This window comes from Platalea leucorodia, assembly GCF_965183815.1.
Source record: "Platalea leucorodia genome assembly, chromosome: 16".
NCBI lineage: Eukaryota > Metazoa > Chordata > Aves > Pelecaniformes > Threskiornithidae > Platalea > Platalea leucorodia.
The window spans coordinates 9,495,710-9,509,649 of record NC_138838.1 but is presented as its reverse complement, the minus strand read 5'-3'; the positions used below and the strand labels follow the sequence as shown (position 1 = coordinate 9,509,649).

The window sequence follows — 13,940 nt, the reverse complement described above, 5'->3', positions numbered from 1 at the left end:
AGAAATGTATGAGAATAATGAAGAATGGTACTAGTGTGGCCATAGTAGAATGGAAGTTAAGTCTGGGAACATGCGGTGCAGTAACAGACGTACGCTAATGGTTATATTTTTTCGAAACGGGAAAGGTTATGTTTTTGAAAACTAAATTTACTTCAGAATAGAATAATAAAACCAGTCACCTGACGTAATTTTGAAACACTGAGATGAAAATAGAGCTTTTTTTTGTAGTGAATCAAAACTTTAAAGATAACAGACAAATTGTGACAGAATAACTGCCAGATTTTTTTTTTCAAATTCATAATTTTATTTTTATGTAAACTAGTGATAACTGTATGACTGTATGATAAAGGTAAGATATTGCTTTTGACTGGAAGTCCGTGACCTGCTGTCTGAAGCTGGTTTAGTGCTTGCTGTTAAATTTACTGATCTACATAACATGTGCTACAAGGCTGGAAGTTTTCTCTTAAGTTTAAATGTTACTAGCCTTTCTCAGGGGGTGTAATTCCATTTGGTGTATTTTTTTTACTTTTTCTATCAGTTGGTAGTTGTGTGTAAGGAAAGCAAGATTTGGCCTTCAAGGTATGGAAATAGCATTTTCTAGCTGCTAGGAAGCAGTGTTCTCTAGTTGCTGTAGTAACAAATACTATTTTAGTCTTTAATAAAATACATTAGTCAGCTATATTTAGCAAGACATTTTCTGTAATTTTTGTCATATCTGGGTGTTTTGTATCTAGCTTCAGAAGGTCATGGACATCCTTCTGTTGAGGTCAGTAAAGATTATATTAGGCTGCTCCTGTATACTGTGCAGCAGCAACTCATACTGGTCACAGCCCAATCCCATCAAATTTGAATATGAATTTGTGGAGTGTTGTTTAAATAACTTGCCAGGTAATAGCTGGAAGTATCAAAACTGGAATAGTGATTAAATGAAAGACTTTTTTGTCATATGTTAGATCAAGTATGCTGATGAGTAGAAGTTTTTTATGCTTTTTTTTCCCATTATAGAAAACTCTGTATGTTGCCCTGCACATCAGGAAGGTCAATACATGATGGAAGAAGAGGAAGAAAGGTTGTTTGGTTTGTTTTTTTAGTGTGGAAACTATAAAAGAGAAAGGAAGGGATCATTACTCCAGAAAACCTATTCCTAATATGTGCAGTATTTGTCCTGAGAAAATATAGAAAGAAACTGCCTTGTAAGGGTACAGAACAAGGCAGATGTAATGTAATTCTTTGTGTAATTAGAGAAAGATGGAGCTCATTGTAATGCAGTTTCAATAGGCGAGAGGGACATGCAGCATTCTGCAGAGCGGCACCTTAGACGAGGACCGATTCATACGCAGCAGCTGGAAATAAGCCATTTCCCTCGGTCCATCACGTGAAGTCAAGTTACCAAAAAGGGACTCCGCGTAGAGAACGCTGCAGCAATGCTCTACGGACAGCTATGTCACCTTTACTAAGGGACATCAAGGCGTAACAACTGAATCAACAAATGCTGATGTTAACTAATCCTCACAACACTCTTTTTGTCACAAGCTTTGTAATACTGATATTGCTTAGAATCCTTCTAACATCATGGTCTTGAGAAGTGAGTTTTTTCTATATTTGTTAGATCCGTCCATATGATCTCTTCATGTGATCTCATTGATGATACAGTTTCACCTTTTTTTAAAGTTTTCATTCATTTTGTCATTTTAATACGTTAACGCATTGGCTATTAATAGTAATTAATTGACTGGTTTCCAAAAGAAATTTGCAGAGCCTGTATAAAGGAGAATAGGTGATAGAAAATATTTTTTTACTCTAACAATGTCCTGTATAACTGTATAGTTTTTCCTAATGAAGGTTGCAATTATTATTTTAGCAATTTGTTTCTGTCTAAAATGTGTTATGATGCCATAACTTCTGCCATTGTTCCCCAGTGACGTCATTGTGTGTCTCATCAAGCTGATGATGTATACACGTAGAGTAAAGAAAGTAGGTAGATGGAGATGCTTGCCTTGATCTTTTTTTCTAAAGACTCTAGCCTTATCTTTTGTGAAGGTGCTATAAGGTACACAATGATGCACTATGTTGGCCAAACAGCTTCTGTCCTGAGATGATTTTTTTTTTTTTAAATGCCACAATTAACTGGAAAATGCCTCACGTAAAGAATGCCTTATAAAGGCCTGGTGGTCAGCTTTTTCAGCAAAAGCTCTGTTTCAGTTTTATGCCTCTCAAACTTTTTTTCTTTTTTTTTCTTTTTCTTTCCAGTCTGATGAAGCCATTCTGTAATTGATGTCCGTTCCCTGAGTGGGATGTTGTTCATCACGTGGCAGAGTGGGGAGAGGCAGCAGGGAGGAAAGTAAACACTTGTGAGCAGGCAGAGCAAAATCTTTCTAGGCACAGAAAATTTTGGCCTTATGTTGGTTCCATCAGTCTTCTCTTTTTTTTTTTTTTTTCCCCCCCATACAAAGTGTGTGTGCTTTGTACAGTATGTTTGTCTCTGTATGCAAACATTTTACACAGAGCTTTTATCAATGGTGTGACTCACTGCTAGCAAAGCTGTGAAGAGGTGATAGCTATGTCGTGATGCATAAGCACAGATGTATTCAAGTGCCAGCTGTATAAGGCATCTGTTACTTCTCTTCTATCCCTGCACTGCAACAGTCAAGCAGAAGATACAAGAGCCTAACTGTATTTGTATGTTTATTAATGCCAACATTTTGAAGTCGTCGGTGAATTTATGCCTATTAAAGTTGTTGATATCTCTGCATTAAGCAGCTATTTTAACAATCAAGATACATAACAAAAATTTGTCAATAATCTGTGGGAGTAATGTGCAAGAATTTTATCCTTGACAAACTTAATGTTATTACCAAGCTGCAAAAACCAGTGTTTTCACATTCCTGTCTTAATCTCTCCCTTTACGTAATCATCACTGGTACACTGAAATACGCTCGGAGCCCTTCGCATCAGCGAGCCTTGCACAAACCTTCAGTTTATCAGAAGAAAAGCTTCTTCACTAGAAGTCTCCTTGTTTTATTTTCTCCCAAAGGATGGTAGTTTGTTAGCATAGCCCGGGCTAGGCCATCAACTGGTGTATTTCAAGCACGTTTACTTACGATCTCTATGATCCTCTGATGAAACGAATGTTCATTACTCTATTCCTGAAACAGAGCAAGATGCGGTATTTTCAGTTTCAGACAGTTCTAAGGTTTTGAGAACTTCCGATTGTCAAGAGATGATTTTGCAAGTTTGTGGGGCTCTGTGGTGGTTTTGGTGTTCTGTGGTAGTTTGGATACATCTGGCTTTGTAGCTGAAATTTAAATATACTTATATTGATTACACTAAATGTTATTTTTTTTGTTCTCATAGGTGGTTTCATTTTGAATATTTAATATTCAATTGTGTATTTTTTTGATAATTTAGTCAAGAAGATTGTTAAGAACAAAGCATTATGCCTAAGTAGATTTTTCTAGAGACCCTGCAAAGGACTCCAGGATGTTTATCAGTAACGATGCGTTGTCTTACTGAACACAGCAATTCTTTGTGTATTTAAATGGGGCATCTTGCTTAGCGTAAATCTTCCTGCTAAGTGGTAACAGCAAAATAATGAAATAATGTATGTGGTATAAATCTTGAGGAAGAAGGGAAACACATTCGTCCTCTGCTTTTGATCTTGGCGGGGTTGGGTTCAAATTCTTCTTAAATAATGAGTTAAAAGGAGTTGAGATGACTAGCTTTTAAAAGCTATATCCAGGACTCAGTCTAGATTTTTAACTTTAAGAATGCAAAGTTCTGTTCTCACTGTAACTGGGTCTGACTTCCTCTGCAACGTGGGCCATAGAAATCCTTGAATTCCCTGTTTCGAGAAGATTGGGAGTTAGGAGTAGTTCAGTGGAGACCATAAAGTTTCAGAAAAAGCTGCATTGTGCTGCGACTCTGTGGTGGCAAGCCAGTTCTAGCTTTTGCAGCCCTATTGCACATCTTTTATTGCTCAGTTCATGTGCTTCTACTTCCTTTCTTGCTTCCATGCTTGTTAGACCTTTCACTGAGCCCCTTTCGTGAACTAACCTGGGGGAGAATTCCCTCTAGAGGAGAAAGAAAGGACAAAGTGTTATTTTTCTGTTGATTTAATACGCTAAAACGGGTCAATATAGAATCCATTGCATATCAGAGGCTGGGAAAGGAAAGTGCACAGAACCACTGAACCTGAGCTTTTGGCATCACTGAAATGGAGGAGGGAAGGATAGCTCTTAATACTACTTGTGAGTAGTGTAAGCTAATCAAGGTACTCTTGTTATGCTTTAAGTGCTAAATGAAATCCTTAGATCTGTGTCTATAATCCTCATTCTCCTGTTCGAGAAGAATTGATCTTGCTGCTAGCTGAGGAGCTATAAAGGAGGGTAAAGAAAGACCGTTGTCCTGGTTTTGCCTGGGATAGAGTTAATTTTCTTCCTGGTAGCTGTGCTTCTTCTTAGTGCTGTGTTTTGGATTTAGTGTGAGAATAATGTTGATAACACACTGATGGTTTAGTTGTTGCTAAGTAGTTGTTACACTAAGTCAAGGACTTTTCAGCTTCCCGTGCTCTGCCCAGTGCACAAGAAGCTGGGAGGGAGCACGGCCAGGACAGCTGGCCCCAGGGCTATTCCATACCCTATGGTGTCATGCCCAGTATAGAAACTGGGGGGAGCTGACTGGGGGGCCGCGATCGCTGCTCAGGAACAGGCTGGGCATCGGTCAGCAGGTGGTGAGCAATTGCATTGCGCATCACTTTGTATATTATTATTATTAGTAGTATACTTTATTTTATTTCGGTTATTAAACTGTTCTTATCTCAACCCACGAGTTTTCTTGCTTTTACTCTTCCGATTCTCTCCACCATCCCGCTGGGGTGGGGAGTGAGCGAGCGGCTGCATGGCGCTTACTTGCTGGCTGGGGTTAAAGCATGACAGTCCTCTTTGGTGCCAAATGTGGGGCACGAAGGGGTTAAGATAATAACAGATTAACCAGAGCATATTAAGGAATTTATATATCTGTTAACAGTTGCTGGTCACAATATTGATTCAGCTGTTCTCGATATTAGTTCATCTGATCTGCGCCATGCTCTTTTTTTTTGCTCTACATGTTAAAGATTGGTGTTGGTTTTTGCAGTTTGCTGTGCTCTGCAGTGATTAGTGATGTTTTGTCTGAGAGATTTGTTATTAAAACGCTGGCCTTGAGCTTAATCTGCTATCTGGGTTTTGTACTGAAGCCGTTACTGTACTTTGGGTACCACCTCACGGAGACAATTAGCAATTATACCTCTTCCTCTGAGAGGTTTTCTATGGAGGAAATACAGAATGGCACCTTCGCTACCATCTTCTGTGATGTTTCCTCCTTCATTACAGCTTTACAGTATCTTGAACATCCTTGGGTAGTTAAGATAATTCTATTGGTATTTCTTGGGAATATTGTTTCGGTTTTGTCTCAGGTTAATAAGCAATATAAGAATATCATCCAGAGATCTGCCCCAAGGCTGGATAGTTATGAGTGGCAGGGTATGTGGGATAGCATGGGCAAGTGCCTAGGACAGTGGGCACCTCCAGTGTTTTGGAACTTCACCCCTGAGCAAGTGCAGAATCCTGAAAAACTGCTGAAGTATTTGGAAAAAGTGTGTTGTCACCCTGGCACCTCCAGAGAGGCACAGATCACCGCAATGTGCTGGGGCCTGGCCCACGCCTACCGAGCCCTGTTCATCACCAGTCAGAACCCTTAAGGGGACGAGAAGGTCTCTGGATCCGACAAGAAAAGGACAGGCCTCCACCCGCTGACTGTTCCTCTCCATCTTTCCGGGTCACTACTGCCCATGAGTTTGCATTGTTGTTTCTCTCACATATTCTCACTCCCCTCTTTGGCTGTAGTTGCCGGAGGTAAGAGTTCACTCTATCCCAGCTGAAACCAGGACAACCATTCAAAGGGCTCATACTTTTAGGATGTTTGAGAAATAATGTCTTTGGAAAAGAAATGAAATTTTGCAGTGTTGGAGAATCCTTGCTGTATGGGGTTCTGTTGAACAATGAAATTAAAATCCTTGATTTTTTTTTTTTCCCCCCAACAAGTTGAAAACATGTTATTGAGTTATTACTGAGGCCTGGTCAAAAAAGGACTTGACATTATGCATCTCAGCATTGTATCATTCCTTGTTTAAGTACACAGCTTTTGGAGTAGTAATTTATAAATTTAAATTACAGTAATTTAATGAACATTGTGTCTCATTAATTGAGAGTACTCAGTAGCAAATGAGGTTTGTAACAGCCATTACTTTGAACAGGTAGAAGAACTAAAATAACCAGAAGGAAATGGTAGAGAAGTCTTTTCTAGTGATTGAAATGTTTTGTTTTGTTTTTTTTTTTTTTTTTTAACCTTTCCACCTTTGGAGAGATTGCCAAAGAAAGAGCAAGTGCTTGTCCTTCCACCCTTTTGTGTCATAGTTGGTGGATAAAGCACTTAGCCAAAAAATGGGACTTTCCTGGGAAAGCATCCTCGGCTATCTGAAGACTCATGATAATGCTGAGTTGTTATGGAACAAGAAAGAACTGCAAGTGTGACTTTTTCTGGCTATTGCAATTTGTTTCTGCTGATTAGGTCCTAGGAGCTCCTCAAATGTATTTCACCTTGTCTTTGTATTTATTTCAGAAAATAAAAATAACATGCCTATTGTTTTCTGATCATAGATTGCAGTGTACCATGGAATGAAAAGAAAGATAAGATTTGTAAGGAGGACTTCTGAATTGAGCTAGGTAGAATTTCAGACTACTTCTAACCTAGTCCATATGACTACTTGATCATTGGCACTTGAACTCAAGTTACTGGTTTGTAGCCAGTGCGGTTTAAAAAAAGCATTGGTAGAATGGTCTTACCATGATCAGCCAAAAGGAAGGTATGACATAATAACAATTATTCATTTGAGTGACAGGATTATTACCCATAATTTTGTTGGTGCAATACCTATTAGAAGGTACATACTCTTGAGCTGTAGTCATGTAGTTAGCTATATGTCAAGTCAAACAGTCAAAATGGAACTGTTCAACATGGGCTTATATGGAAATGGTAATGGGTATCAATTATGCTAATATAATTTTAGCTATACCAACTTCTGTGATTTCTGTTTTGAAATAAGAATCTGTGTACCCTTTTATCAAAATAATAATTTCCTGTAGGTAATAAATGTACTTAAATCAAAAAAGTTTGTACGTAGACCTTGCTGTGGTTTTCTGCGTTTTCTAGCAGCAATGAGCTTCTAATGTAAAGTAACTAGGCTTGAGTCTCACTGTTTTAAAAGTGTTTTTGAAGGGCCTTTGAAGTGCTTAAAAGTAATAAAGAGCACCCTCTAGTTATTAGCCTAGGTATGTGCCTAGAAAAATGTATATTTTGGGAAGAATTTCAGTAGGCAAAATGTCAAAACTTATTTTTTCTATTATTTCATTGACAGTTGTATTTCTGTGCATATATTGTTTCTCAGCTGCATACTTATTGTATGTACCATTTTATTATCCCGAGGCATTTGAGGTAAACAGTTGGCGTTTGTACTCCAGTTCTGTAGAAAATTCTCAAGCAGCTTGAGCAGATCGAAAAGACAAGCAAGTGTTGTGTCAGGAATTGTGTTAAACTCTGTAAAATAAAACAGATATGGGCAAGGGGAAACACCCTCTTTTACCAATGCTTAGTATATGTTTGTACAGCTGGCAATTTGTGCTCCTTCATATTCGTTGACCTAGAAGTAGCCAACATTTTAATGCGTTCTTGGAGAGGAGAAAAGGTGTTATGGAAGAGAACTGCCACATCAAAGCCTCTCCTCAGCTTGTAAAATGGTTTCCACCACTACCTTCCTCAGCCCTATCGGAACACTCAGCACTTTCTCCCTCTCAAAAGAAAGCCAGCCTTTTTATTAAGAAATGGCCTTAGAGTTTTATTTATATTAAAATGATAAAAGTGACACAAAGCAGTTGAAAAGATCTATATAGTTCAAACAAAAGTCCATCAGAAATGTAATGTAAATTCTGTGTAATGTGCCTCTATCAAATCAAGTCATATGATTCAGCTGTTGCACGGAGTGAAATAAGTACTCCCTTTAGGAAAGTGTTACTCTGCGGGATATTTTTTAAAATAACTAGAATGTAGTCTAAAATTTCATGCCTATTAAATGGCTTGTATTTTGCTGGTCAGATCTGATGGTCCAAAGTCTTATTTGTGACAAAGGAAACTAAGTGTTTGAATAATTATTTGCACAGTACAGGTTCTTGACCACTGTGGTTATCGTAATTCAATTTTAATCACACCTTCCCTTAATGTAGGAGGCTTATATTGACCCTTTGTTCTCCAGCATTCTGCTCATAGTGCTGGATTTTTCATTCAGCACGCTAAATAATATAGGGAGGCTGAAATAATTTTACAAAAAATCCTTTCCATTAAAATCTTTTTTTTTTTTTTAATTCATTTTAGCACAAGCCCACCGTACTGCTGTGTGGACCTTTATTCATTGCGAACAGGAGAGATGGTCAAGTCCATACAGTTCAAAACTCCTATTTATGATCTACATTGCAATAAAAGGTAAGGACTTTTACTATACGTTCTTTCTGGGTTAGGGCATGTAAAATTTCACTGATGAATACAATTTCTGGTGTATGTGCTCCCTGACTTTATTATTTTGACTTTCCTGTAAGCATAGCTTTGGTTCTCCATTTCTCAAGTAATATTTCAGTTGGAGTACATATATGCTTCTCCAATGGCTTTCATTTAAAAAGTTCAAAACATTTTGCATCTGAAATCATTTAAGCTTTTCAGTTGTGATGAGGATGAGCAGGAATTGTTGGAATCCTCTGTCATCCACCTACAGATGGAGAAATGGGATCATCGAGAGTTTAAACAATATAGAGCACTATAGAGTTTATGTCTCTCTTCTTTTTGTTCCATTGTTCTGCCAGATATATTGCCTTCCTGCACATCCAAAAAACTCCTAGTGTGCACTCTGTGGTCTACAGAAAATAATGTTCCTGTGAGTCAAATAACAAAGCAGCATCTCTTAGTTGGGATAATATCACCTAATTTCTGAGAGAAAATTACTTAGAAGGCTGAGCATCAGGTTGAAAATACCTTGTTTCCATAGAATCATGAGTTCAAATTTTTCTGAATTAACTTGAGATCTTCATCTCTCCAAGACAGACAAAACTGAACACCCTTGTAGTTTACTGCATCTTTTTAAGACAGAAGAGAAAACCCAGGATCCCTACGTGAGGATCTTGATGATCCCTTGGCATTCCTGATGAGAGAATTCGGTGCGGTGACCTTGGTCAAAGTCCATGATTGTGCCGCTTACTTTAATGCTTCCTTCCACGTAGCTATTACTGTTACTAGTCATTGGATGTCTTGAGGTACCTTATGGATGCCGTGGAATATGATTCCTGTGTTAAAGGTAGAGTGCTGAATGAAGAAATTGCTGCATTTCTTTGGCAATACGTATTTGTTTGCCAGAATCGATGGCCCTTCAGTAAGGAAGGTGGCATAATAACACAAATCATTAAGAACAAAACAAAACATGAGAATGATACGTTTTCTGTGCCTGTTCTGTATGGCAGTAGGTAGCATGCTTGCATATGTGAAGACCATAAAGGAATATGAGCATGTATCAAAATCATGCAACTCAGGGAAGTTAGCAGTGTTAGAGATTGGATGGGGAAAATATATAAGAAAAAATCCCCACCAACCCTAGAAGCCGCAAAGGTTTTGCCAAACAGACATTTGTCTGTCATCGTACCGTCAAAATCTAAACGTTAATGACTGCATCAAGTAGAAGATACAGAAGAAAAGTACTACTACTGAACAAATACCTTTAATACCACAACTGATCTAATAATGAGGAGGATATTTTGATGGTGTAAATGTTTAAAGAAGTAAAGGATGGTAGTGGGTTTTTTTTGTCCCCATCAATCTGCTTATTGTAGGATGTGGGTATAATTGTTATATCAAAAAATAGTTTCACCGAAGTAGTTGAGTTGGTGAGAGTTATGTGCCATGAATAGGTCACTGTTCCTTTAAAAGCTGTCAGGAGTTCAGTACTTATCTGTGCAACTGTCCCTTGAAAAATTTAAAGTTCCCTTGTGTACAGTGTGATGATAGTAAATCTTTCCAGTCTGGCCTCCTAGCAGAAGAAAAATCCAATTGTAAAAACAGTCAAAAGGCAAATCATCATTCAAAGTCTCTCCCAACGAAAAAGTCTTTCCAGGTGCTAATGTTTCTTTTCTTAAGTGGTAAAAATGGAAAAGCTACTTCAAAGCTGTGTGGCTGAATCCAGGGCAGTTGCTTTTCTGGAACGTATAAGATTCTGTTGTTATCCAAGGAAAGCTCACTATTTCAGATTGAAAATGCATTAAATGTGGCCAAGTGCAGTGCTAATGGTGCGTTAACCGTACTAACCGACTAATGGAGTCCAAATTTTGAACTTAAAATAAAACTTGAGCTGCAGAAGAAAGGAAAACTGTTTATTATTTATGTATTTATACTCTAGAATCATTCATCTAGCAGGTTTCATTTATGCAGAAAGACAGTACATCTTCAAAGAGTGGGAAACAAAAATCTACAGGACTGGGAAATGTTACAATCAAATATACATAGGTTTCCTATATATACATTACACTTGCACATGCCTTCAAAGTCTTTCCATTATTCATTGGTTAACTTTCTTTTAGGCCTTGTGGAAGAAGTTAGAATTGATACATTGTCTTGTGTTTTTCTCTCCTGCAGTTTAAGCAATTGGAAGCGATGTCGTTTAGCTAAAACTACTGTTTTGTCCAAAACTAATATTAATTTATATATACAGAGTTTATAACTTTTAAAAATTGAGATTTATAAATCGGAAGGGGGTGGGCAAGCATCTTTTTCACAATAAGAGAGCTACAAGCAAATAAGAAATCCTACATTAATTTCTTGTATGACTTAACACATCTGAATCCCCTTTGCTGAGTTACGTGTTCTGCCCTCTTCTTTTGGCAAGTAAGCGGCTCAGTCGGAAAGTGTACGTGTGCTCCTCATTCTAGGTCTGCAAATCTGTGAATATGAAAGGCTTTTGTCTGAAAATGTCCCTTGATTTCTACCTTCTTGCCAAGAATTTGTGCTTCTCCTTGTTTCTAGATAGAGGCATGCTGATAAACAGGGCAGCACCAAAGTCCCAGGATGAGATGTTCTAAACCAAAGAGTCCTGAAAGAATTCGAGATACAGAACAGTGCTTATTACTTTAATCAGCTTCTCTATCAGACAAATAGAAAGTAGTTAGTGTTACACCAGCCTGTTGAAAAGGCTTCGGGAGTCATCTTGGGAACTACAGATGCAATCTAAGTGTTTTGGCAAGTGTGCTGGTAAAAATAATAGCAAAATCAAATAGCAGACACACAGATAAATCTGATAAAGCCTATTGGAGGAGCATTAGTGCAGTTTTGTAGGTGGAAATTGTGACTCAAAACTTATTTATATATCTGAAAACATCAGCAAGCATGTGGGTAAGGTGTATATTTTGATTTTACCATAGTCCTTCACCAAAGAGTCTTACAGGTATTGAGCTCTCGTGGGATAAGGAGGAGGTGTTCTTGTGGCTAAACAGTTAAAAATAGGGGAAAAAAGAGAGGAGTTAATGGCTGGTTTTCACACTGATGGGAGATAAACATCACCCTTTACCCAGGGATGTCTGTCGAGACTGATGTGATTCATCAGCTTTTTAAACATTATTCTATGCTGTAATATGCGATCATAATTGTCAGGTAAAGCATTAGGTGTGTATTTTAGTCATTGAGAGATGCGATTAATTTTTTGCCACATCGTCTCTTTACAATTAAAACTATTAGAACAGCATTTAATAATGCTCCATGTTCTCAGCTAATTAAAAAAATAATGTCTCATATTCTTCCTAATGAGAAAATAATCAGATTCTTCATTAATTATGTCATATTGCTAAATGTTTCAAATAGCTGGTAGATTTTATCTGTTTCTTTGTGGGCTTCCCAGGTCATTCTTTCATTTCCAGAGTTTAAGAACTTGGTTTTAGGAAGTCATCAATGTAGAAGACTTACCCTAGGTATAAAGCTTTCAGGATGCTTGACTTTCCAAATTTGGCCTCTATTAATTTAAACTGCACAGTGTTTCATGCACAGTTATCGTGGCTTTTCTTCTGTTACTTTGTTTCAAGTAACGAACAGGTATTTTACAATGAAAGTGTGTGTGTGTGTACAAGTGAATACATAAACGTACACCTGTAATATTGCTAATTGACACAAATCCTGCTTCTCTCAACTCTATTTGTGTGCTGATGTTCTTGGTATGAAAAAAAACCTCTGCTTTTAGTAAATAAGATGATTTAATAATTTTGCAGTGAGGTGGGCAATGGGATTATTTCAAATTTAGCTTGTGTTCTACCGATTGTTGATTTGATTGTTATTTGAGTCACTGAAAGTAATTCAGGATCCTTGCAATTCCATTCTTTCTTTTTAATGGAGCTTTTACTGCAGGAGGTATATCATAAATATGCTGTGTTGTTCTGTATCAGATCTGTGTACTTCCTGAAACGAAGGTTATGTGGTTGGGATGAGAGAGAATCCTCAATAACTGCCATGGATTGGCAACCTGGCAGTTTATCACTGTAGAATTTATATTGATGCTTTTGAAATAATTACATTTAGATATTGAATCTTTAAACCAATGCATTTAATGTTTAAAGTACACGTTTCATTTCTGTGTTTTCAGGATACTTGTTGTAGTTCTGCAAGAGAAAATTGCCGCCTTTGACAGCTGTACTTTCACCAAAAAATTCTTCGTTACAAGTATGTATAATAATTGGGTTCAGTCTTTTTGCTCTAGTGGTGGAGTGAGATAAAACAGGTTTTTTGTTGTTGTTGTTTTTATTTCTGAATCCTCAAAGCAGCCCCATGACTTCATTTGGAGTTTCAGGAAATCTGATGCTTCAAAAAAAAAAAAAAGTGTGTATTTATTGTTGCTGTAACTAATTTTTCACTGTTGTGAAGAGCACCTACACTGACATCCATAGGTAGCTGAAAAATTCTTTTGTTCATTTTGCACAAATATGTGCAAAAGTTTCAGATTTTGAGTTTCAGGTTGTACACATAAGCAGCAGTTTGAAAACACATTGACAGCGATCTGCCCGCTTTTCATTTTTTGCTGTCCCTGAGGCCCGGGTACATTGTGTGTTTTTTTTAATGTGTCCTTGCTTTAGCAGGCCCCAAAGCTCAAGCAGGTCAGTGAAGTGTTGTAGTAGAAAAACTGTACGCAGCTACGTGGCTGCAGGTGCTTTTACGTATTCCTTGAGCATGAAGGAGCTGTTTGCTCGGACTCCCCTTGCCCCTCTGTACCCTACGCCGTGCCTCTCAATAGGAGGCAATTGATTGTAATGGGTAAGGTGCTCTCCAAAGCTGTTCCTCTACTGTACGTGTCCCTTTGCTGCCTCAACAGCTGTAACACAGTAATTGATATGTTAGTAGAGAAAAGTTGTAGGTTTTCTACTGCTTGTGCTCTGCTCTGTCACTGGATGTGGTTAGGATTAGGATGGCATTTACCTGCTCTCGAGACTGTGTGTCTTGTAGTGCTGAGCACCAAGAAAGTATTCACCCCAGGAAAAAATGAAAATTCTAATTTTTTTCAAGCAGTTAGTGACCAGTCCTACTGTTTATCAATTAGAATAGCCTCTTAAAATCTGTAGATTACTGAGGGATCATAAGTTACTTTGGAAGGGTCAGAGTTTTATAGTTTAAAAAGGAGAGTCTGAAGTTTTCTGGATGTATTTTCAGTCACAATTGGAAAAGTTCTAAATTATCTTTTTATTATCTGTGTATTTAAAGAAAAATCTAGTTCAGAGAAGCTGTTTCTTGTAAAACTTTGAAGAAAAGCAGCTTTATGCAGTAATATTAAAGTTGCCAAT

General features: G+C 37.6%; 1 protein-coding gene across 5 annotated transcripts in view; it reads left to right on the top strand.

Moving 5' to 3' along the window:
* Positions 1-13,940, top strand: part of BCAS3 (BCAS3 microtubule associated cell migration factor) — a 373,866-nt gene that overhangs the window by 46,001 nt on the left and 313,925 nt on the right. For all 5 annotated transcript variants that reach the window (XM_082328352.1, XM_082328353.1, XM_082328351.1 and 2 more), the window contains exons 8-9: positions 8,464-8,571; positions 12,752-12,828. In XM_082328352.1, coding sequence (XP_082184478.1) covers positions 8,464-8,571; positions 12,752-12,828 — 185 coding nt within the window. The remainder of the gene's footprint in view (positions 1-8,463; positions 8,572-12,751; positions 12,829-13,940) is intronic.